Genomic DNA, 24748 nt, shown 5'->3' with positions numbered 1-24748 from the left:
AGCCAGACTTGTTTCCACTACTTGATGCAAGCAAAATCTCGCTGACTCATCATCATTTTGGTTAACAGCTATCAAAGACAGCTGTTTTCAGCCTAATATGATGCCACCATAAGGTGGTACCTCAGAGATTTTTGTCTTGTTTTGAGAATTTGGTTAAAATAAATGTCTAATTTTTTACAGGATGTTATTTTTAGAAAATGTAATTCAGTCTCACATAAATTAAGAAGTCACTGTACTCAGATTATATTGTTTTTGATGACCAAGAGGAATGTTTTGTGCTTTTACTTATGCTTGTCTTTTCAGGATTTAGATAGAGGTTTATCTGGACGATCTTCACCTGATGATGAACTGTCAACAAACCCTTCAGTTTGTGCAAAGAAAGTGGCAGCTTTTATCAGGTGAGAAACGTCTTTTATAGTTTTGGAACGACCCATTTAGCCCTTTCTTAGGATTATGCTGTACCAGTAATGGCTTACATTGTATTGTATCCTTATTTTTAACTTGAATTTATGCCTATCATTTATTACCATAATATTTTATTAACTCTTTTTGGTGGAATGGAGAGGTGAGACAAGCTGTGATGCAAAAGTAGAAAGCATGTAGTGAGTGGATGGGAGGCAGAGACATGGAAGAAGTTAAGAGATGAAATATTTGGTTATACGTAGAGAAGAGGAGAGAGGTGAGAAGATTAGTAAGAGAGAGTAAGAAGAGAGTGGATGAGGAGTTTTGAAGGAATTTGAGTATAAAGATAAAGTGGAGAGGATGCAAGAAGCTGTTCTGGAAGGAGATTAACCTGTGGATTGCGAGCCACAGCTCAGGCTGGACAGCATTGCGTTGCAAGCCACAGCTCAGGCTGTGCTGGCTGTGCATCACAGTTAACTACTCGACCCCTACTCAAACTTACGCATGGCGCTCTGCAAAGACGGAGAGAGAGCAATATTTTTAGTTTTCACTAGATGATGCCCTGGATGTTTATCTTCAAGTTTATAATAAAATTTTTTTTTTTTTTTTTTTTTTTTTTTTTTTTTTGACTACTCACCTACGTAAACTTATGCATGGCCCTACGCAAATATGAAGAGAGAGATTTTTTTTTTCCACCAGATAATGCCCTGGATGTTTATCTTCAGGTTTATCAAAAAAAAAAAAAAAAAAAAAAAAAAAAAAAAAAAAATTGCACACCTCGGGATGGGATAAAAAAAGGTAATTGCGCAGTCCACGGATTAAGAGCATAAGACAGGGTGGTAAAGAGGGTAGTTGGGGAGTGGAAGATAAAAATGGCAGATGCTAGTGGAGAGGGGAGAAAAAGAAGGAAGGAAAGAAGAGATCAGTAGGTTGGAAGTAGTGGAGCAGTGAAGAAAGTCAAAATGGGGAAACCCCCAGGATATTGATGGAATATGTGTGGTAAAATGCTGAGGCACAGGGGAGAGAAAGTAGTAGAATGGATATGAATGATGTGCAGATTGTCATGGGAGGAAGGCAGAGTCCCAAAGAACTGGAAACCAGGTGTATTTATTCCCCTGTACATAGGAACAGGGGAAGAAGAAGTGTGTGGTAATTGTAGGGGCATTTGTTTTCTTAGTGTAGTAGGAAAAGTATATGGTACGATACTTACTGACAGACTTTGGGAAAGAAGAGGAATTAGTTGGGGAAGATCAGGAAAGTTTCAGGAAGGGAGGATGTTGTTTAAATCAGATACAGTAATCCCTCTACTATCCAACGTAATAGAGCCAAAGACATATCCGGAAAGTGGTCCCGTCCGGATAATGGAGCCCAGCCTCCTGGATTTGTACTTAAGGACCCTAACCCAGCCTAACTTTGAAAGCCACCTAAATAACTTCCTACCAGTCATGCATAGCACCTATTTAAACCTATTTAAGACCAAATTCATACCAATGATGAACATAAAGCATGAAATTAATGAAAGGGAACCAGAGGATGAGGAATTAGAAGTGGTTATGGAAAATATTTAGCATAGTATGGGGTAATTACAGGACGTCTGTGGCCGCCTTCTCTAAGGCTTTGACAGTGGTGAAAATGCTGTTAAAGCACGTACAGTAATCCAGTGTCGTGCTGCACATACAGTAATTCTTTTCTCTGTGAGTTATAGTTGTTTAACACTGCACATTCTGTTAATTGCACCACGCAAATTTCAACCGCCAGTTTGCACTCCATAGTTAATCCTTTGCACAACACCGTAAATTCCCATGTGGTTAGTGGTGAGGTATTGCAGTTTATTCGCTGTTTATTCACAAATATGAGCACGTGCAGCAAGTATTACAATAAGCATCTACTCATGATCGCAGTTAGGCGGTAACTGGTGGTGAGGTGGAAGCAGGGTTGCCAGATCGGAACTTGGCCACATTACTATCTATCTATTGCCAGACACCTCAGTCCCGTTTGGGGTGGCCACAAACAAATCGCCTCCATGTCGCCCTGTCCCGCGCCATTTCACTGGCCTGCTCCCAACTCAAACCCACCTCTCTCATATACCTCTCCACCCCATCCCTCCATCAAATCCTCGGCCTCCCCCCCTCTCCCCCCCTCCACTTCACTCATATACACTCTCTTCGTCAGTCTTTCACCCTCCATCCTCTCCACATGGCCAAACCACCTCAGTGTATTCCTCCTAACTCTTCCTATCACATCCACATCCACACCACAATGTTCCTTTATATCCTCATTTGTCAGCCTGTCTCTCCATGTGACTCCACAGGCTCCTCTTAAATAACTCATTTCCACTGCTCTCACTCTTGACTTGTGCCCTTCCAACAACGTCCAAGCTTCACTTCCATACGTTAGAGTTGGTATCACAATAATGTCATGTAGTAACTTTTTTTCACTTCCATTCTAACTTCCCTGTTTCTTATCACTGCTTTCAAGGAACCAGCAACCTTTCTTCTGTGCTGTACGTTCAAGCACTTCACCCTCCAAACCTCCATCCTTACTCATCACACTACCCAAATACTTAAACGTACTCACATTTTCCAATTCCTCACCATCCAGCCTCGCTGTACATTCACTGACTTCACCTCTGTCAAAGACCATCACTTTACTCTTCCCTACATTCACCTTTAGATTCCGTTTCTTACACGCTCCCCTTCGTCTTCACTCAACAACACGGTATCATCTGCAAGCAACAGTACAGGGAGTTTCCAAACACTACCCTCTCTCACCAGGGCCACTCCAACATCCACTACCCTACCTTGTATCTCTTTTATAACCCCATCCATGTACAGATTGAATAACCATGGAGACATGACACATCCCTGTTTCAACCCAACCTTCAAAGAGAAAAATTCACTCAGTTCACCATCTACATGCACTGCAGCCTTAGCACCATCATACATACTCTTCACAGCATTCAACAACTTCCCATCTACTCCATATATTTTTAATACTTTCCACGATCCTTGTCTATTCACCTTGTCATATGCTGTCTCCAAATCCATGAAAGCCGCATACAACTTCTTTCCCTTCTCTAGAAACTTTTCCACTAAAGATCTAAGAATGAATATCTGATCTACACAGCCTCTTCTCTTCTTAAAGCCTCCCTGTTCTTCTCCAACTAATTCCTCTGTTATTTCCCTAACTCTGTCAATAAGTATCCTACCATACACTTTTCCTATTATACTAAGATGACAAATGCCCCTATGATTACCACACACTTCTTTTTCCCCTTTTCCTTTGTACAAGGGAATAATTATACCTGACTTCCAATCCTCCAGAACTCTTCCTTCCTCCCAGGCCAATCTGCACATCTTCCACATCCATTCTGCTACTATCTCTCCCCCATGCTTCAACATTGCACCACACGCTTCATCAATTCCTGGGGCTTTCCCCAATTTAACTTTCTTCATTGCTTCCACAACTTCTATCCTACTGATTTCATCCTGTCTTCTCACCTCCCTCCTTCTCCCAGCCATTCCACAGCCACTTATACTCGCATCACTTCCATCCTGTATGTTCAACAATTCCTTAAAGTGTTCTCTCCATCTGCTCACTTTTTCTCCCTTCTCCACTAGTAATCTACCATTTTTATCTTTCACTCCCCTGCTAACTTCACTTCCACCCTATCTTACTCTCTTCACCTCTTTCCAGAACATTTTCTTAAAGTCCCTCCTCTTTACGCTCAAATTCCTTCCAAATTCCTCTTCCACTCTCTTCTTACTCTCTCCTGTTAATCTTTTCACCTCTCTCTTTTTTTCTACATATAACTCTTTCTTCCACCTCTCAACTTCTTCCACGCCCCTATTTCTCATCCATTCATTGTATGCTTTCTTCTTTTGTGCCACAGCCTGTCTCACCTCTTCATTCCACCATGCTGTTCCTTGCACCCTCCTCCGTCTTCTCTTCATCCCACACACCACATCACATGCTGCACATATTTCTTCTGTGAATATCCTGCACACACCTTCCAAGTCCCCCATCTGCTCCAATTCATATTTGCCCAATCTTTCCTCCACTTCTCTCTTATATTCTGCCTTTTTCTTATCCTCTCGTAACCTTTCCACTCTCCTTGCAAATATTCCTTCTTCCCGTCCTTCCCTTCTTCTATTACTCCATCTTATTTGTATCTTGATTCTGGCCACCATCAAGTAGTGATCAGAAAGTCCACTCCCCAACCTCTATAAACTCTTGCATCCATTACACATCTTCGCATCCTTTCATCCACACACACATAATCATATTACCAAACTCCTTAATTTTCATTACCAAATTCATAAAGCAAGCATTTATTTTTCACTAATTATATATACAAGTGGAGTATTAATCACTCTCCTTATAATTAACAGCATGTGGATTATTTTCACTCTATGTGGGCTAGCAGATTAATCAGAGAGAGCTGACAATCCACCATCTCCATCCTGTGTATCCTCAAACATGTGAAAAATCCATTTAGTAATGCATTATTCTGATTCATTACCACACAAATTTTTCATTACCAAATTGGCCCACATTTGGTAGTGAAAAATACCAAATATCAAGCCTGGGGGGGGGGGGAAGGAAGGAGTGAAAGGGCCATGTGTGAATACAGCTGGCCTGTTTGGCGCCGTGCGGCAATTTCAAATTACAAGTGAAAAAAAATTCAGATTTTAGGGGGACTTTTTTTTTTGGGGGGGGGGGGGGTCATCGGAAGGTCCAGGCCCACAATGTCTGGTAAGTGGGGAGTCCGGATAGTGGGCATCTGGATAGTATAGGGATTACTGTATTCATTCGTAGGGTCTGTAGTGGAAAGGTTTCTATAGAAGGGAAAGTAGTTATATTTTCCCTTTATGGATTTGGAGAAAGTCTGTGACAAAGTGGATAAACAAGGAATGTGGAAAATATTAAGAATATATGGAGTAAATGACAAGCTGCAGTAAGGCTACAGTGCATGTGAATGGTGAGCTTAGTGAGTTTTTCATCTGAATGTTGGATTGAAACGGGGACTTGTCATGTCTTCATGGTTGTTCAGTCTGCACATGGATGGAGTTTTAACCCGTCACGTCCCGAGGTTTTCCGCACCTCCGACATCCCCCAGTCCCGAGCCTTTTTGGAAAAAAATTTTTTTTTTTCCTAAAGCTTCCGCTTTGGTTGAGAAACGAAGGAAAATCACCAAGAAAGGGCTTACCGTGGTCTATAAGTGGTTGGAACAGGTGAGGTCCCCCGCGCCAGGTGTCGTATTCTTTCATTGACGTGTCAGGCGCTCACGTTTTCTGTGGTAGGGAATACTGGGAGAAACAACACAGAATACCTCTATATTTATTGAATTTGAACTAATAAACAATAACAGTAACAATATAATGGATTTCAGACACATATATATGAAAAATAAGCATTGTACCATCGCTCGAGCATATCGAGTTAGGTCCGAGTCGTAACATGCTATATGCTAAGTTCCTTGTATCAGTCAACATATCATTTTTTCTGCTTGTATACTTCTGTTTCAATGACATTTTACCAATTTCTACTGTTTGTAAGTGTTTCAGATGTTTTCATTCATTATGATGACATGCAGCATAAGTTTAGCTCACATCAGCTTAGTAAGCGCATTCGCTATGACTCGTATTTCAACATACCCAATTGTTTTATCACTTTCCTATTATTTTTCCCTTTACATAGAACCTTTCCTCCACCACTGTAAATGTTTTCAATTATTTACATTCATTACGAGGGCATTTAGCGATATGCTAGCGCATATTCACGTAGCAACCACAATCTCAAACACTCGTGTTTCATCTTCTACTTTATTATTCACTCCAATTATACTTTCCCACTTATATTACACACGTTTACACCCCTATACTGCACTGTACATACTTACTGGCATTATTTATTCAAGTGAGCGTCAGAATATCGCATGAAAATACCCTCGCAATGAATGTTTCGACCAACACAATACTCAAACACTTATACACTAATTCTTCACATATATTACACACTTTCCCACTTGTTGACTTCTATTTTCATTATTACAGGCCTTATTCATTCAACTGAGCGTCAGGATATCGCATCTCTACACACACGCTATGAATATTTTGACTTAGAATATATTTCAGCACTTACAATAATTTGAACTTATATTATACCCGTTAGCATTTCCAATAATAATAATTACGGGTCGTATTTATTGCACTGAGCGACAGAATATCGCATCATAAAACCCTTGCTATGTATGTTTCCACTTACAGCATATTTATACACTTACATACAATTTTTGCACATGTTATACCCGTATGCAATTTATACAGTAATCACTCCAATATCCGACGTAATAGAGCCATAGGTAGGTCCGGATATTGGTTCTGTCCGGATATTGGGCCCCAGCTTATGGACTTGTACGTATGGACCCTAACTCAGAGAAACACCTATACAGCTCCCTCTGGACATGCATAGCACCTATTTAAGACCCAAATCACACCAATAAGGCACATAAATGACTGAAATAAATGCAAAAGAAACATAAAATGAGGGTTTAGAAGTATGTTCATACATTAATAAACATTCTGGTACTTATGGATCCTAACCTAGCCTAACTCAGAAAAACACATTCCTACTGCACATGCATAGCCACTAACACCCTAATCACACCAATAAAGGACATTAAAGAGTGAAATGAGGTAATTATAGTATGGAAAAAAGTACAGTATGAAACATTCTGGCTACTTACAGGAAGTACCTGGCCACCTCGATGAATAACCGCCTCGATGAATATCCGCCTCCTCTCGGACTCTGACAGTAAAAAGGAAGGATTTCCTGAAGCACTTGCAGTACACTGTTCCTGAAGTCTTGCACTGAACTTAGTCAGTCACACACAGAAGTCCGTTCTCTTCACAGTATGCACTCTTGTCTAAATAATGCTCCATTGTAACTTACTAAGTGTTGCACCTTAACTTTTCCCATTCATATAATTTTCCAAAGCCAAAACAAACAAGTCTATTTACGTTAAATTTTTTTTTCTATTGAGTCTTTTCTCTCACAACTTTAAATCCTTAACACAACACACTGTTTTTTTCACTGCACAACACTCCAAATTCCTGTGTGGTCTAGTGGAGAAGTTCTTGCTGTTTATTCACTGTCAGAGTCCAAGAGTATCGCTGGCAGGCGACCTAGGGGTGCATCGCTGGGTCGTGGTGATGGCGTACCCACTGCAGACGACTCTGAAGACAGCCGCAAACTCACGTCAAGCGGTGACTCCACCGTGGCTGATGTGCTGGGCTGTGGCTCAGAGCATGAGGGCCTGTCTTGGGGAGGCAACGGAGTGGAGCCAGGGCTGGGCACAGCGGGGGTCACGGGCCTGAAAAAACTGTCAGTGGTTGATTGACGCAATGACCGACGATTCTGAGGATTGATGATGCACTGCCTGAAAGCACGCACTTCCTCCACGAGTCCCAAGGGCCCCATCTCCCTGTCACAGTCCGGGTGTTCCAGGTAGTCTAGGACGAACTCTATATGTTCCCGGAGTGCGCTCAGCTTGGGGATGGCTGGAGTAGTGTCCTGCTGAAAGGAGTCCGCATCATTGTCGTCTTCAGCGTCGGAATCTTCAAGTTCGGTACTGAAACCTGCAACTGAAGACGCGATCTCGATATCAGACAACGTCTGATACCCAGGATCGCCCTCGTCGTCATCCAACCACTCACGAACATCGTCCACATCTACATCGTCGCCGTGCGTACGTAGCCGTGCATGGAAGTCATCCACGTCAAAGCCTAGAAAATCGTACTCCACATCTGTTCTGAGAAGCAGACTAGACCAACCATTTTCCAGAGTCTTCACAGGGACTTCCTTCCATGCACTAGCCCAGTTGTACAGCACAGACTTGATGTTGTACCGGCGAAGGTTTTCCAAAGTCCGTTTGCCTCATGTGTCCCGTCCCTCCCTGCGCTCGTCCTCGTCCTCGAGAACAACCATCACCTCATCCAGGAACTTCCGACGGTATAGGCGCTTTGTTACCACGATCACTCCTTGGTCCATTGGTTGGATGAGAGCAGTCGTATTAGGTGGCAGAAACATGCACCTAATACGGCCATTTTCAGCAAGCAAGTCCTTGTCGCACGGGTGGGCAGGTGCATTGTCGAGGAGAAGGAGGGCCTTTACCTGGTCGCGCGGGATTCCCAGTGTCTTCGTCTGGTACTGGATGACCTCCTTGACGAAGTGACGGTGAAACCAGTCTTTGAAGATCACAGCTGTTACCATGCCTTCAAAGAATGGTACCAGACGACAGGAAGGACATCCATCACCCCACGAAGGCACCGAGGCTGCTTTGCGCGGCCAACAACAACGGGCTTAAGCCGGTGTATGCCGTTAGCACTGGCACAACAGAAAGCAGATATCCATTCCTTGGAAAGCTTGCGGCCAGGTACACGCTTCTCCGTCTCCTCGGCTAGAGTGTTTGTTGGCAGCGAGCGATAGAATAGGCCAGTTTCGTCAGCGTTGTAGACTTGACCGAGAGTTTGGCCCTCCCTGTCGATCAAGCCCTTCACCTTGTGCCGAAACTCGTCAACTCCATCCTCGTTAGCATCCAATGCTTCGCTATGTGCTTTACGGTTGGTAAGGCCATGCCGCAACTTGAACGTGAAGAGCCAACCCTCGGATGCCTTGAAGTCTAGGGCGTCGTGAAGCCTGGCGAACTTCTCAGCAGCAGCCTTCAGCTCGGTTCCACATACCATCACACCAGCAGCACGTTGTTGTCGATACCAAATCAATGTGGATCGGTCGATTTCTGCAAACTTGGGGGTAAGCATAACCTTCCTTTCCACGTTGCGTTTGCTTCTCGACGAGAAGTCAGCTGTGTACTGCATGACTTTGTCTTGGGATCTCTTGATATCGAACAAAGTAGACCGGGCCAGGTTAAACTCTCAGAGAATGCAGGAAGAAGACCACCCCGCATCTGCTTTCTCCAATGTCTCCCGTTTCTTCTCCAGAGTCAACACCACTCTCTTCCTTTTCTCAGGTGGCGGGGCCATCATCACACACACCAAGAGGAGGCCCGAGAGCAGCAGGAGGCCCTGCAGCAGGTAAGGCACCACCACAAAAGGGATCACATGGGCAGCCATTACGACGAGCGTGCACTCGCGGCAAGAGACAGGCGGAAAGTGGGGAGGATGCAGCGGCGCTCTATTGGATGTCGGAGGAACGACGCGCCACAACATTGCTCTCCCGCGCCGTGCGCTTACGTTCAACTTACGGACGGGAAAAAATCTTTTTTTTTTGGGGGGGGGGGAATATTGGATCCCAGGACGATTATGTCCGTGTAGTGGGGATGTTCGGTTATTAGGCGTCTGGATATTAGAGTGATTACTGTATATATATATATATATATATATATATATATATATGGGAGTATGGATGGTGTATATGTGCAGGAGTAGGTGAGAATGAGAGAGCAAAGGAAGGAGTATGTATAGTTGTGAGTAAAAGATGGAAGAAGAGCATAAGACAGTATGGATCAGTTTGGTCAAGGATTGTGTGGGTAAAGTTCAAAGTTGGAATACAAATGTGGGCGATTGTGTGTGTGTATGCACCAACGCAAGATCGTGCTAGAAGAGTGAGAGAAGAGTTCTGGACAAATGTAGAAGTGTGCATGGAAAAGTTTGAAAGGAATGAGAGAGTGTTTTTGATTGGTGATATGAATGGTAAAGTTGGGAATGTGAAGGTGGATGGAATTGTTGGTGAGTGGGGTGTGCCTGCTGAGATAGAATGAATGGGAGTGCGTTAGTGGACATTTGTGCTGGGAGGGGGTTGGTGATTGCCAATACCCTCTTCAGGCATAAAATGATCCACAGGTATACATGGCGAGTGATGAGAAGGGTGGGTAGTGAACTGAATGAAAGGAAGGGATTGATTGATTATGTGTGTGTGGATGAAAGGATGCGAAGATGTGTAAAGGATGCAAGAGTGTATAGAGGTTGGGGGAGTGGACTTTCTGACCACTACTTGGTGGTGGCCAGAATTAGAATGCAAGTAAGATGGAGGAATAGAAGAAGGGAAAGACGAGAGGAAGGAGTAGTTGCAAGGAGACTGGAAAGGTTACAAGAAGATGAGAAAAAGGCAGAGTATAATAGAGAAGTGAAGGAACGATTGGGCAAATATGAATTGGAGCAAATGGGAAACGTGGAAGATGTGTGTAAGATATTTACAGAAGAAATATGTGCAGCATGTGATGTGGTGTGTGGAAGGAAGAGAAGACGGAGGAGGGTGCAAGGAACAGCATGGTGGACTGAAGAGGTGAAACAGGCTGTGGCACAAAAGAAGAAAGCATACAATGAATGAATGAGAAATAGGGGCGTGGAAGAAGTTGAGAGGTGGAAGAGAGAGTTATATGTAGAAAGAAAGAAAGAGAGAGGTGAAAAGATTAGTATGAGAGAGTAAGAAGAGAGTGGATGAGGGATTTGGAAGGAATTTGAGTGTAAAGTGGAGGGTCTGTAAGAAAATGTTCTGGAGAGAGGTGAAAAGAGTAAGACAGGGTGGAAGTGAAGTTAGCAGGGGAGTGAAAGATAAAAATGTAGATTACTAGTGGAGAAGGGAGAAGAAGTGAGCAGATGAAGAGAACACTTTAAGGAATTGTTGAACGTGGAGGATGGAAGTAATGCGAGTATAAGTGGCTGGGGAATGGCTGGGAGAAGGAGGGAGGTGAGAAGACAGGAAGAAATCAATAGGATAGAAGTTGTGGAAGCAATGAAGAAAGTTAAATCGGGGAAAGCCCCAGGAATTGATGGAATGTGTGGTGAAATGCTGAAGCATGGGGGAGAGATAGTAGTAGAATAGATGTGGAAGATGTGCAGATTGGCCTTGGAGGAAGGTAGAGTCCCTGAGGATTGGAAGTCAGGTATAATTATTCACTTGTAGAAAGTAAAAGGGGAAAAAGAAGTGTGTGGTAATCATAGGGGCATTTGTCTTCTTAGTATAATAGGAAAAGTGTATGGTAGGATACTTATTGACAGAGTTAGAGAAAGAACAGAGAAAATAGTTGGAGAAGAACAGGGAGGCTTTAGGAAGGGAAGAGGTTGTGTAGATCAGATATTCATTCTCAGATCTTTAGTGGAAAAGTTTCTAGAGAAGGGAAAGAAGTTGTATGCGGCTTTCATGGATTTGGAGAAAGCATATGACAGGGTGGATAGACGAGGATTATGGAAAGTGTTAAGAATATATGGAATAGATGGGAAGTTGTTGAATGCTGTGAAGAGTATGCACGATGGTGCGAAGGCTGCAGTGCGTGTGGATGGTGAACTAAGTGAATTTTTCTCTTTGAAAGTTGGTTTGAAACAGGGATGTGTCATGTCTCCATGGTTGTTCAATCTGTACATGGATGGGGTAATAAAAGAGGTACAAGGTAGGGTAGTGGATGTTGGAGTGGCCCTGGTGAGAGAGGATAGTGTTTGGAAACTCCCTGTACTGTTGTTTGCAGATGATGCTGTGTTGTTGAGTGAAGACGAAGGGGAGCTGCAAGGCTTGGTGGATGAGTTTGAGAGAGTGTGTAAGAAATGAAATCTAAATGTGAATGTAGGGAAGAGTAAAGTGATGGTCTTTGAGAGAGGTGAAGTTAGTGAATGTACAGCGAGGTTGGATGGTGAAGAATTGGAAAATATGAGCACGTTTAAGTACTTGGGTAGTGTGATGAGTAAGGATGGAGGTTTGGAGGGTGAAGTGCTTGAAAGGGTACAGCAGGGAAGAAAGGTTGCTGGTTCTTTGAAAGCAGTGATAAGAAACAGGGAAGTGAGCGTGGAAGTGAAAAAGTTACTACATGACAGTATTATGATACGAACTCTGACGTACGGAAGTGAAGCTTGGACGTTGTTGGAAGGACACAAGTCAAGAGTGAGAGCAGTGGAAATGAGTTATTTAAGAGGAGGCTGTGGAGTCACGTGGAGTGACAGGGTGACGAATGAGGATATAAAGGAACGTTGTGGTGTTGATGTGGATGTGATAGGAAGTGTTATGAGGAACACACTGAGGTGGTTTGGCCATGAGGAGAGGATGGAGGGTGAAAGACTGATGAAGAGAGTGTATTTGAGTGAAGTGGAGGGGGGAAGAGGGAGGGGGAGGCCGAGGATGAGATGGAGGGATGGGGTGGAGAGGTATATGAGAGAGGTGGGTGTGAGTTGGGAGCAGGGCACTGAAATGGCGGGGGACAGGGCGACTTGGAGGCGATTTGTTTGTGGCCACCCCAAACGGGATTGAGGCGTCTGGCAATATATATATATATATATATATATATATATGTATACATATATATGTATTTATGTATGTATGTATGTATGTATAATCACACACACACACACACACACACATACACACTAGGTGCTTCTCAAAAGTTCCAGTAATTTGAACAGAGATCCAACTGTATGCAGTTTTGCCTTTTTCCGCGGGGAGGAGTCAGCAGCACCTCTTGTGTTTCAGTGTGGCCCCGGCTGCGTCTGTGAGTGGACGGGTTGTTGAGCTACGCTTACTATTGTAATGTAGTGTGTAGGTGGTTTGACGGTTTTGCATTGGTGGACCTCGCAGAACAAAGAACATGCATCACGTTCTGCTTCAAGATCAACAAGATGGCTGTAGATACTCACTGATTGCTTCAGCAAGCCTTTGGCTACAATGCAATGTCCCAAAGCAGAACATTTTTCTGGTTCAAGTGGTTCAAGGATGGATGAATGCCCATTGAGGACAATGATCGTTCTGGACGATCATCAACAGCAACAACACCAGACAACATCGGAAATGTTCGTTGGGCTATCCTTGCAGATCATGGACGAGCAATCCATGATGTTTGTGATATTATTGGACTGTCATACGGGAGCGTGCAACGCATTTTGTCTGACATATTGGGCATGAGACGCACGTCTGCAAAATTTGTGCCAAGACTGTTGAGTGACGAGCAAAAGGCACATCATGCTGCAGTTTGCAGGAAGCTCAAGAATCAGGTCAGAGATGACGCCACCTTCAACTCCAAGGTCACAACTGGTGATGAATCATGGGTTTATGGTTAAGACCCGTAGACAAAGCAGCAGTCATCAAAATGGAAGTTTCCCAATTCATCAAGGCCGAAAAAAGCATGTCAAGTTCACAGCAATGTCAAATCAATGTCGATCGTTTTCTTCAGTATCCAAGGGATTGTTTACAAGGAATTTGTCCCACCCAGTCAGTCTGTCAGCAGAAAGTTTTACTGTGAAGTTTTTCAGTGTCTAAGGGAGAACATCCGCCACAAACGTCCAAAACAGTGGAAGAACGAGGACTGGGTCCTGCATCATGACAACACCCCCACCCATGCATCAATTGCTGTCCGGCAGTTCCTGGCTTCCACTAACACAGTAGTCATTCGCCACCCACCCTGTTCACCTGACCTTCCCCCTGCAACTTGTTCCTGTTTCTCAAGCTGAAATTACAACTGAAAGGGCGTTGATTTGACTCGATTGAGGAGATCGGGACAGAATCGCAGGAGGTGCTGAAGACCATCACGCCTGAAGCCTTCCAAGGATGCACGGACTCGTGGAAAAAACGCTGGGACCACTGTATACATGCCCAAGGGGACTACTTCAAAGGCAACAGTAAGAACGAAGAGGTAAGGTAACATATTTCCTACAATGCAGTATTCAAATTACTGGAACTTTTGGGTAGCCCCTTGTGTGTGTGTGTGTGTGTGTGTGTGTGTGTATGTATATGTAAATTACAGTATATATATATATATATATATATATATATATATATATATATATATATTGCCAGACACATCAATCCCGTTTGGGGTGGCCACAAACAAATCGCCTCCAAGTCGCCCTGTCCCCCGCCATTTCACTCCCCTGCTCCCAACTCACACCCATCTCTCTCATACACCTCTCCACCCCATCCCTCCATCTCATCCTCGGCCTCCCCCTCCCTCTTTCCCCCTCCACCTCACTCACATACACTCTCTTCGTCAGTCTTTCACCCTCCATCCTCTCCACATGGCCAAACCACCTCAGTGTGTTCCTCATAACGCTTCCTATCACATCCTCATCAACACCACAACGTTCCTTTATATCCTCATTCGTCAGCCTGTCTCTCCATGTGACTCCACAGGCTCCTCTTAAATAACTCATTTCCATGGCTCTCACTCTTGACTTGTGCCCTTCCAACAACGTCCAAGCCTCACTTCCGTACGTTAGAGTTGGTATCACAATACTGTCTTGTAGTAACTTTTTCACTTCCATGCTCACTTCCCTGTTTCTTATCACTGCTTTCAAAGAACCAGCAACCTTTCTACCCTGCTGTACCCTTTCAAGCACTTCACCCTCCAAACCTCCATCCTCCCTCATCACACTACCCATGTACTTAAACGTACAGTAATCCCGCATTTTCTGCGGATTTTTTGTCTACGGTTTTGCCCTCTCGCGGATTTTCTTAGCATTAATAAGTTCAACTAAAATATCCTTGAATATAGAGAAAACAAAAAATTTGAAATTCCCGCAGCTTCCAATTGTAGCGCGGTAAACTCACGCCACCCTCTGTCCCTTTCACGCGGCCCCTCTGCCAGTGTTACCATATGTAGCATAATTTTATTCTTTTAGCATAATTTTGATCAAATTTTCGAGTCTGGAATATTTTTTAGCATATTAGAAGTTTTAGCATCATTCTAGCATAATTTAGAATGGAATGGAATATTTTTGGACTAATTTTATAAAAGCTACAAATCAGAGAGAGAGAGAGAGACGAATAAGGTAAGAAGATGTTTGAATAGTTGGTTACTTTCAGTTTGGGCTTGGTTGGGTTGGATTAGGTTAGGTTAGGTTAGGTTAGGTTTTAGGTTAGGTTAGGTTAGGTTAGGTTTTAGGTTAGGTTAGGTTCGGTTAGGATAAGTTTGAGCTTTGTATTTTACCCATGAAACCTAGGTTTTTCCAATGGATTTTGGTATGATTCATTCGATATTCAGCTTCATTTAAGTCAGAAATGACAATTTTTTGTGTTTCCCCCCCTCCCTATAACCGCCGATTCCCCAAAGATCCCCCATTATTGCAGGGGGATGGGGGGGTCATATCTCAAAATCTGGTTATTTCCGACGGAAATGATGCTCAAAATCGAATGAATCACATCAAAATCCATCAGAAAAACGTAAGTTTCAAGGGAAAAAGCAGTATGGGCAGAAAACCGATATTTATCCTCTTACTGTATGTAGGTTCATTTTAATATTTTCATAGTAAACAATACATAATTAATATGTAGCACGAATATGTATAGAATTTTATCATTTAGCTTCAAGTTGGCATAATTCATTTTTTACTTGGAACAAATTTGCGCAATCTAGCATAATTTTTTCATTGCCCTAGCATAATTTCGTTGTTTGGATATGGCAACACTGCTCTCTACCCCGCATTCCTCAGTCCACGCCCGACTGCCTTAGATGTCTGGTGTACTTGTAACCGCACTATGATACGGGCCTCTTGCTTCCCACTTGCTTTCCACATGACCCCAGGACGTAAGCCAGCCTAACCAAAGGCTAATAATACAATTAGTAAGAACTCCAAAGTGACAAAACGATCAAGAAAAGTTATGACCTTAGCAGAGAAAATTGTGTTATTGGACAAGCTAAGAAACGACCGTGCGAGTGTTTGCTATCACCAGTTGATGCATCTTTTTATTTTGTACTGTTTTGTGAATAAATGTGTAGATAACTGTGTATTACAGTACGGTGTTTACGTTTTTCCTTCATAATGGAGTATGTGCTTTCAATCTTGTAAGAAGGTATTTCGGGATGAGTATGGAGGTTTCGGGACAATTCGCAGTCACAACAAAAGACAATTCGCCTTCATTAATGAAGATAGCTATGGGTGACGCTAGAATATAATTCAAAGGCGACTACAGCGAGGAAGAAACAAGTTAATTATTGACTAAAGGTGCAACTAATAAATAATCTCCAGAACCTACGCTACTAAACATAGACTTTGCTGGATCCCCCTGAAATATAGTTATTAAAGTATTGATTAATTAATAATAAGTATATTTATAAAAGTATTGATTAGTATATTTATAGAATGGCGGGGAATCGTCCAGGGTGCGAATTGTTCTGAAGGGGAATCGTCCATGTTTTGACGGGGAATTGTCTGACTCAGTATGGATATGGACTGTGTGATGGGCAGCATGGTGGACACATGTGCAAGATTCAATTGTTAATAGAGTATTCGCGGAATTGATTTTTCGCGGGGGTTACAAGAACGTAACTACCGCGAAATATGCGTTATTACTGTACTCACATTTTCCAATTCCTCACCATCCAACCTCGCTGTACATTCACTGACTTCACCTCTCTCAAAGACCATCACTTTACTCTTCCCTACATTCACCTTTAGATTCCGTTTCTTACACACTCTCTCAAACTCACCCACCAAGCCTTGCAGCTCCCCTTTGTCTTCACTCAACAACACAGTATCATCTGGAAACAACAGTACAGGGAGTTTCCAAACACTGTCCTCTCTCACCAGGGCCACTCCAACATCCACTACCCTACCTTGTACCTCTTTTATTACCCCATCCATGTACAGATTGAACAACCATGGAGACATGACACATCCCTGTTTCAACCCAACTTTCAAAGAGAAAAATTCACTTAGTTCACCATCCACACGCACTGCAGCCTTCGCACCATCGTACATACTCTTCACAGCATTCAACAACTTCCCATCTACTCCATATATTCTTAATACTTTCCACAATCCTTGTCTATCCACCCTGTCATATGCTTTCTCCAAATCCATGAAAGCCGCATACAACTTCTTTCCCTTCTCTAGAAACTTTTCCACTAAAGATCTGAGAATGAATATCTGATCTACACAACCTCTTCCCTTCCTAAAGCCTCCCTGTTCTTCTCCAACTAATTTCTCTGTTCTTTCTCTAACTCTGTCAATAAGTATCCTACCATACACTTTTCCCATTATACTAAGGAGACAAATGCCCCTATGATTACCACCCACTTCTTTTTCCCCTTTTCCTTTCTACAAGTGAATAATTATACCTGACTTCCAATCCTCCGGGACTCTACCTTCCTCCCAGGCCAATCTGTACATCTTCCACATCCATTCTACTACTATCTCTCCCCCGTGCTTCAGCATTTCACCACACACTCCATCAATTCTTGGGGCTTTCCCTGATTTAACTTTCTTCATTGCCTCCACAACTTCTATCCTACTGATTTCTTCCTCTCTTCTCACCTCCCTCCTTCTCCCAGCCATTCCCCAGCCACTTATACTCGCATTACTTCCATCCTCCATGTTCAACAATTCCTTAAAGTGTTCTCTCCATCTGCTCACTTTTTCTCCATTCTCCACTAGTAATCTACCATTTTTATCTTTCACTCCCCTGCTAACTTCACCTCCACCCTGTCTTACTCTTTTCACCTCTTTCCAGAACATTTTCTTACAATCCCTCCACTTTACACTCAAATTCCTTCCAAATTCCTCATCCACTCTCTTCTTACTCTCTCTTACTAATCTTTTCACCTCTCTCTTTCTTTCTACATATAACTCTCTCTTCCGCCTCTCAACTTCTTCCACGCCCCTATTTCTCATCCATTCATTGTATGCTTTCTTCTTTTGTGCCACAGCCCGTTTCACCTCTTCAGTCCACCACGCTGTTCCTTGCACCCCCCTCCGTCTTCTGTTCCTTCCACACACCACATCACATGCTGCACATATTTCTTCTGTAAATATTCTACACACACCTTCCACGTCCCCCATCTGCTCCAAATCACATTTGCCCAATCGTTCCTCCACTTCTCTCTTATACTCTGCCTTTTTCTCATCCTCTTGTAACCTTTCCACTCTCCTTGCAACTACTCCTTCCTCTCGTCTTTCCCTTCTTCTATTCCTCCATCTTACTTGAACTTTAATTCTGGCCACCACCAAGTAGTGGTCAGAAAGTCCACTCCCCCAACCTGTATAAACTCTTGCATCCAATATGCATCTTCACATCCTTTCATCCACACACACATAATCAATCATTGCCTTCCTTTCACTCAGTTCACCACCCACCCTTCTCATCACTCGCCATGTATACCTGTGGATCATTTTATACCTGAAGAGGGTATTGGCTATCACCAACCCCCTCCCAGCACAAATGTCCACTAACGCACTCCCATTCTCATCTATCTCAGCAGGCACACCCCACTCACCAACTATTCCATCCACCTTCACATTCCCAACTTTACCATTCATATCACCAGTCAAAAACACTCTCTCATTCCTTCCAAACTTTTCCATGCACACTTCTACATTTGTCCAGAACTCTTCTCTCACTCTTCTAGCACGATCTTGCGTTGGCGCATACACACACACAATCGCCCACATTTGTATTCCAACTTTCAACTTTACCCACACAACCCTTGATCCAACTGATCCATACTGTCTTATGCTCTTCTTCCATCTTTTACTCACAACTATACATACTCCTTCCTTTGCCCTCTCATTGTCACCTACTCCTGCACATATACCCCATCCACACTCCCATTCTCTCACACTTTCTCCTCTCCATTTTATTTCAGTTATTCCACATACATCCACTTTTGCATCCTCAAGCACCTGGACAATCTCTCTCTCTTTCACCTCATCATTTGCTCCCCTTACATTCCAAGTTCCAATTGCAATGTCCTTTGTCTGGTCCTTGGTCGTCAACGTTTGGTCAGTCCTTGTCCGAGGCTTATTGTTTGTTTTTTTAGTTAGTTGTTTTCCGGGGAGGGGCACTAACCCTCCGCCAACCCTTTTCATTGCCTTTTACGACAAGCAGGGATACTGGGGGAGTATTCTTGAAAACCCCCCCTACCCCCAGGGAGTAGGGGTGGGTTTTATATATATATATATATATTTACAGTGCCCTCGCGCAGTGAACGTATTCAGGTTAAACGATTTGCTTACTGAATAAGCAGGGGATAATCAGGTCCAGAGAACCATAATGAACGAATCGAAACCCAAGTGAACAAAATTGGGGAGAAGAGTAGGCCATAACCGCTGTCTCCCATACTGAACGACCTCCCCCCACCCCCAGTGGACATTGCACAAGAGGCCAGATCTGAGGAACCTGTTGTACAGAATCCAATGGAGGAAGAAGATTTGCCTATGTCGAAGATCAGTAAAATTCTAGTGACAGTGGATGTTCTGAGAGGAGAGGTCAAGGCAAATGAAACCAGCTACCTTAGGATACGGGAAGTGTTTAGAGGGGTCAAAATCACTTTTTATTATTACATTGAAAGCCACAATACGGAAGTGGATATAAGAAAACAGCGCTTCTCACACGCTACTACAGAACTAAAGAACAACAGGAGCCAGTTGCCTCAACATCGTCTGCTGTGCTTCCTGGTGAAGACGATGATGTTATGTCAGTGGTGTCATCTTTGGACTTCGAAGGTTTTATGGAAAAGGTGAATGATGTAGAGGCACATCGGGAAGTGGTTGAGTCAAGTGATGAAGGTGGGAATGGTGATGGGAACAAGGGAGTTGAAGGTGATCTGGAGGGGTCACCCTAAGTGTATCTATCTGCCTCAGAACCACCTGTATTCAAGCCTGTCAGGACTGCCAGCTGATCCACTTAACATAAATAACCATGTGTTTTATATTTTACATATCTGTACTGTATGTGTTTGAAATGTACCCTTTGGTACATCTCCATGGCTCAAAAAGTGAACTTTGAGGAAGCGGTGCCGGCCGTATGTTATTTTTCCCATAAGGTATGTTGTTCACAGTGAACAAATTCGCAGTGAATGAGCTCGTCTGCTGGCCATAAACTCATTCACTGTGCGAGGGCACTGTATATATATACAGTATATATATATATATATATATATATATATATATACCACAAATTGACTTAGGACCACCCCCTACTAGGTATTAAAAAACACAGAAATCATAGTATATTACAATGATTGTTCATGAAATGCCTTTCATTAATATGAGATCATGTTTCCCTTGTTTTTCAGGACCAGTTCGATGCATTTCGGCATGGAATCACTTAGATCTTTAAAGTAATCTAAGGACATTTCTTTGCACCAACAATTTGTCAGTTCAGTCTTGAGGTTGTCCAGATTGGGTGTCTTCTTCTCTTCCATGATTTTCTTCGTCTTTGCCCAGCAGTTTTCTATCGGATTTAGATCTGGACTGTGCCAGGCCAGTTGAGGACCTCAGTCTGATTATCCTGAAGCCATTTTGTCACCTTTCTTGACTTCTGACATGGAGCTGAATTGTGCATGAAAAAGTCGCACCCATGAATAGCAAAAAGTTTAACAAATAATCTTTCAGAACTTGAATGTACCATCCACCATTCATCATCAAGTTCTTAGGAAGAGAGTAGAGGCCTCCCCTTCCCATTTCACCTGAGAATCACCCCCATACCATTACTGATTGTGGGTGCTTAACAGTCGGCACCGTGTAAGCGGGTTCATATTGACTATGGGAGGCAGGGTGACGAACCTTGGCAGAACGCACCTGGAACACTTGAAATGTGCATTTATCGGAAAACATAACTTTTCTCCACTCATCCGATGTCCAGTGTGCATACTTCTTGGCAAATTGAATATGCTGCTTCTTCATGCGGGCAGTGAGAAGCGGTTTCTTGCCTGCGGTGTGGCTTGACAAACCCAGCTCCTTCTGCAAGCGGTATTGGATAGTTTAAATTGAGACATCTTGTAACAGCTGGGGATGCATTCTCTTCAATTCTGCTGCTGTCAGTCGAGGATTCTTGATCACTTCCCTCTTCAGGAGCATATCTGTACCTCTGGAAGTTGTCCCCGCCATGCTTGTGCTCTGGTACGACATCAGGTGGCATGCCACACACTGCAGCAAGAATCTTCGTGACGGTTGACTTTGCACGTCCAGTACGTTCACAAATCGTGTTGATATGGACACTATCCTGCCTCCATGCAATGATACGGACCCTCTCATCCCTTGAGCAGTATTTTCCAGGCATGACAACTTGACTTTAGCAAAATAACAGGGCAAACAGTAATGCATACGAAAAGAGGGAGGTGCAAGCTCAGAGCGATGAGAACATATACTCCCACTCTCGCTTCTGGGCAAGCACTGACATGCTGAGTGTTTCATCACCAGAGGAGTTGCCAGTTACTTCTTGCCCAAAAGATTCACTTGGTAGATGTGGAAACACAAAGCAAAGACAGACAACTTTCCCATAGCAATTTTGTGTGTAGGTCCTAAGTCAATTTGCATTGGGGGTGTATATATATATATATATATATATATATATATATATATATATATATATACATATACATATATATATACATATATATATATATATATATATATATATATATATATATATATATATATATATATATGTATATATTATATATATATATATATATATATATACATATATATATATATATATATATATATATATATATATATATATATATATGTACACACACACACACACACACACACACACACACACACACACACACACACAGTATATATGTGGTGTATGGGGGCACCTATCATCCACTCACTCAGTGTAGAGATGCATATGATCTCTACACTGAGTGACAAGCCAAATGGTTTCCTGTACCTAGGAAACTATGAACTGTGCTGGTTGTTAACCATTTAACCTGGGTTTTTGGCAGGGTAAAGTGTCCCCCAGATTCCCCTATCCAAAATCATTTAATCATGGCAGTCTTTTCAAAGAGCCTCGGAGGGCCCAGTACCTGCCCATGGCCCCAATCAAATGGGTGGATTCGCATGGCCTTGTGGAATGTGAGAGGTGTGAATGAGGAGAGCAAGAGGGTGGAATTGGTGAATGTGTTCAAGAGTTCGAGATATGCTGTGATGGCATTGTGTGAAACAAAGATGAAAGGGTGTGAAGTGGAGGAGTGAGAGGGTGTGAAATGTGTAAGATCGGGCATGAATGGGCAAGGAAGATACAAGGAGGGAGTTGCTTTGTTGATGAATGAGGTGTGGCACAGTGGAATGTGAGATTACAAATGTGTCAGCTTGAGGTGTATGCATGTCAAGTTCAAGTTTGAGAAGGTGAAAGTGGCGGTGATTGTAGCATATCCACCATACGAGGACAGGCATGAGAGAGAGAGAGACTGGTTTTGGGATGAGCTGGATGAAGTAGTGGGAGAAATGCCCAGGAGCTGTCAAGTGATTGTAATGGTTGATATGAATTGAAGAGCAGGCACTGGTCCTGAGGATAGCATATTGGGATGTAATGGAGTACCAGGAGAAAATGATTATCGGAAGCAACTAAAAGATATGTGTCAGGAGAGGAGGTTGTGCATTTGTAACTCATATTTCAAACACAGTGATGCACGTAAATATACATGGTGTAGAGGGATCGTGTTGAAAGAAGCCTGATTGATTATGTGTTCATAGAGAGGTCGATGATGGGAATGGTTGCTGATACGAGGGCCGGGGGAGGACGATGTAGAGGTCTGTCAGATCATATGATTGTCATATGTAAGATCAAGCTGAGGGGAGTGAGTTGGATCAGGAGAGAGAGAGAGGAGCATTTGGGGAGAAGGACTGAAAGTTGAGAAACTGAGGATAAAAAAAATGGCAGATGATTACAGGACCAAAGTAGAGGAGGAGTTAGAATCAGTGAATTGGAATGAAATTGATGTGGACAGCCTATGGAATGCATATAGGGATTTCTTAGTAAAGAATGCCAAAGCGGTGCATGGTGTGGCAAGAGTAATAACGAAGAAGAAAGGTGTGGCATGGTGGGATGAGGAGGTTAAGAGGATAGTGGAGGAAAAGAGGAAGAAGTGGCTAAAGTGATTACAGGACAGGGGTTCATTTGAAATAAGAAATAAATATATTGAGAGCAAGAAGCAAGTAAAGACACTAATGAAGGAGAAAAAGGATGAGGTAAATGATGATCTAGGAGGAAAAATGAATGGGAACTACTCTGAAAATAAGAATTTATTCTGGAAAGAGGTGCAGAAATGTAGAAGTGAAAGCGGAGAGAAATGTGATGCTGTGAAGGATGAGATGGTGGATTATTAACCCACAGGGTTGAAGGAAGGACCAGATGGAAAGAATATTTTGAAAGCCTGATGAATGGGAATAGAGAAAGCAGAGCAACTGTAAACATGATTGGTTTTGGGGGTGTGCAGAGAAGGAATGCAGTGCTGGGAGTCGTGACACTCGCACAGGTGAAGAGTGCTGTGAAGTGGCTGAAAAATGGGAAAGCAGCTGGGGTTGATGAGGTGTATGCACAGATGGTTAAGCATAGTGGAGAGAATGGAATGAAGTGCTTGTTGGAAGTATGTAAGAAGGCATGGATAAGTGAAACTGTGCCTGCAGAGTGGAAAAAGGCTGTGATTTTACCCCTGTACAAAAACAAAGGTGAGCGAAGTGAGTGCAAGAATTTTCGTGGCATAAATTTACTGAGTGTGGTAGGGAAGGTGTATGGAAGTATTATTACAGTGAAAGTAAGAGAGATATCATCAGTCCTAGTGAGTGATGAACAGGAAGGCTTTAGGAGTGGCAGAGGATGTGTGTGAATCAAATATTTGCAGGGAGACCAATAGCAGAGAAGGCTTGTGAGAAGGACCATAAGGTGTTTATGGCATTCATGGATCTGGAAAATGCATACAACAGAGTGGACAGTGAAGGATTGTGGAAAGTTTTTGCATGTATGGTGTAGATGGTAAGCTGCTAGGTGCCGTCAAGAGTTTTTATGGTGGTAGTGATACATGTGTAAGGGTTAATGGGCATCCAAGCGAATGGTTCACGATCGGTGTGGTCGTGCAACAAGGTTGTCTGATGTCCCCATGGTTGTTCGATATATATATATGGATGGGGTGATGACAGAAAGTAAAAACATGAGTAATGGAGAGGGGGATGGGATGGCGTTGGTTATGAATGGTATCGGTTGGAATACTGTATCTCAAATTTGTTGTATGCCGATGATGCAGTACTGCTTGCAAATACCGGACAAGAATTTGTTAGGCTAGTGCAGAGTTTTGCTGATGTCTGTGAGCGTCATGCCTTGAGAGTAAATGTAGAAAAGAGGAAAGTGATGGTTATTGAGAGAGAAGGTGACTCCCAGTGTGATGTTACAGTGAATGGAGAGATACTGGAATTGGTGAGAGAGTTCAAATACATGGGTACAGTGGTAGAAAAGAGAGGAAAATGTGCAAAAGAAGTTGAAAGTAGAGTGACACAAGGAAGAAAAGTAGCTTGTGCAATGAATGTCTTGATAAGAAATAGAGGCTTGAGTGTTGCAGCTGCACGAGGCTTACATCAAAAAGTGTTATTTCCAACTTTAACATATGGATGTGAGACTATGG

The 24748-nt window shown here is 42.9% G+C and overlaps 1 protein-coding gene across 1 annotated transcript in view; it reads left to right on the top strand.

Annotated features, from left to right (window-relative positions):
* The window catches only part of nonC (serine/threonine-protein kinase Smg1), a 1312439-nt gene that overhangs the window by 159716 nt on the left and 1127975 nt on the right, over positions 1–24748 (top strand). Inside the window, exon 7 of the mRNA XM_080284159.1 lies at positions 304–398. Coding sequence (XP_080140285.1) covers positions 304–398 — 95 coding nt within the window. The remainder of the gene's footprint in view (positions 1–303; positions 399–24748) is intronic.

The sequence above is a fragment of the Coenobita brevimanus genome, chromosome 100 (assembly GCF_032717465.1).
Source record: "Coenobita brevimanus isolate Jiangsu-jjx chromosome 100, ASM3271746v2, whole genome shotgun sequence".
Lineage (NCBI taxonomy): Eukaryota > Metazoa > Arthropoda > Malacostraca > Decapoda > Coenobitidae > Coenobita > Coenobita brevimanus.
The sequence above is the reverse complement of the archived record's forward strand: the minus strand, read 5'-3'. Positions and strand labels throughout refer to the sequence as shown.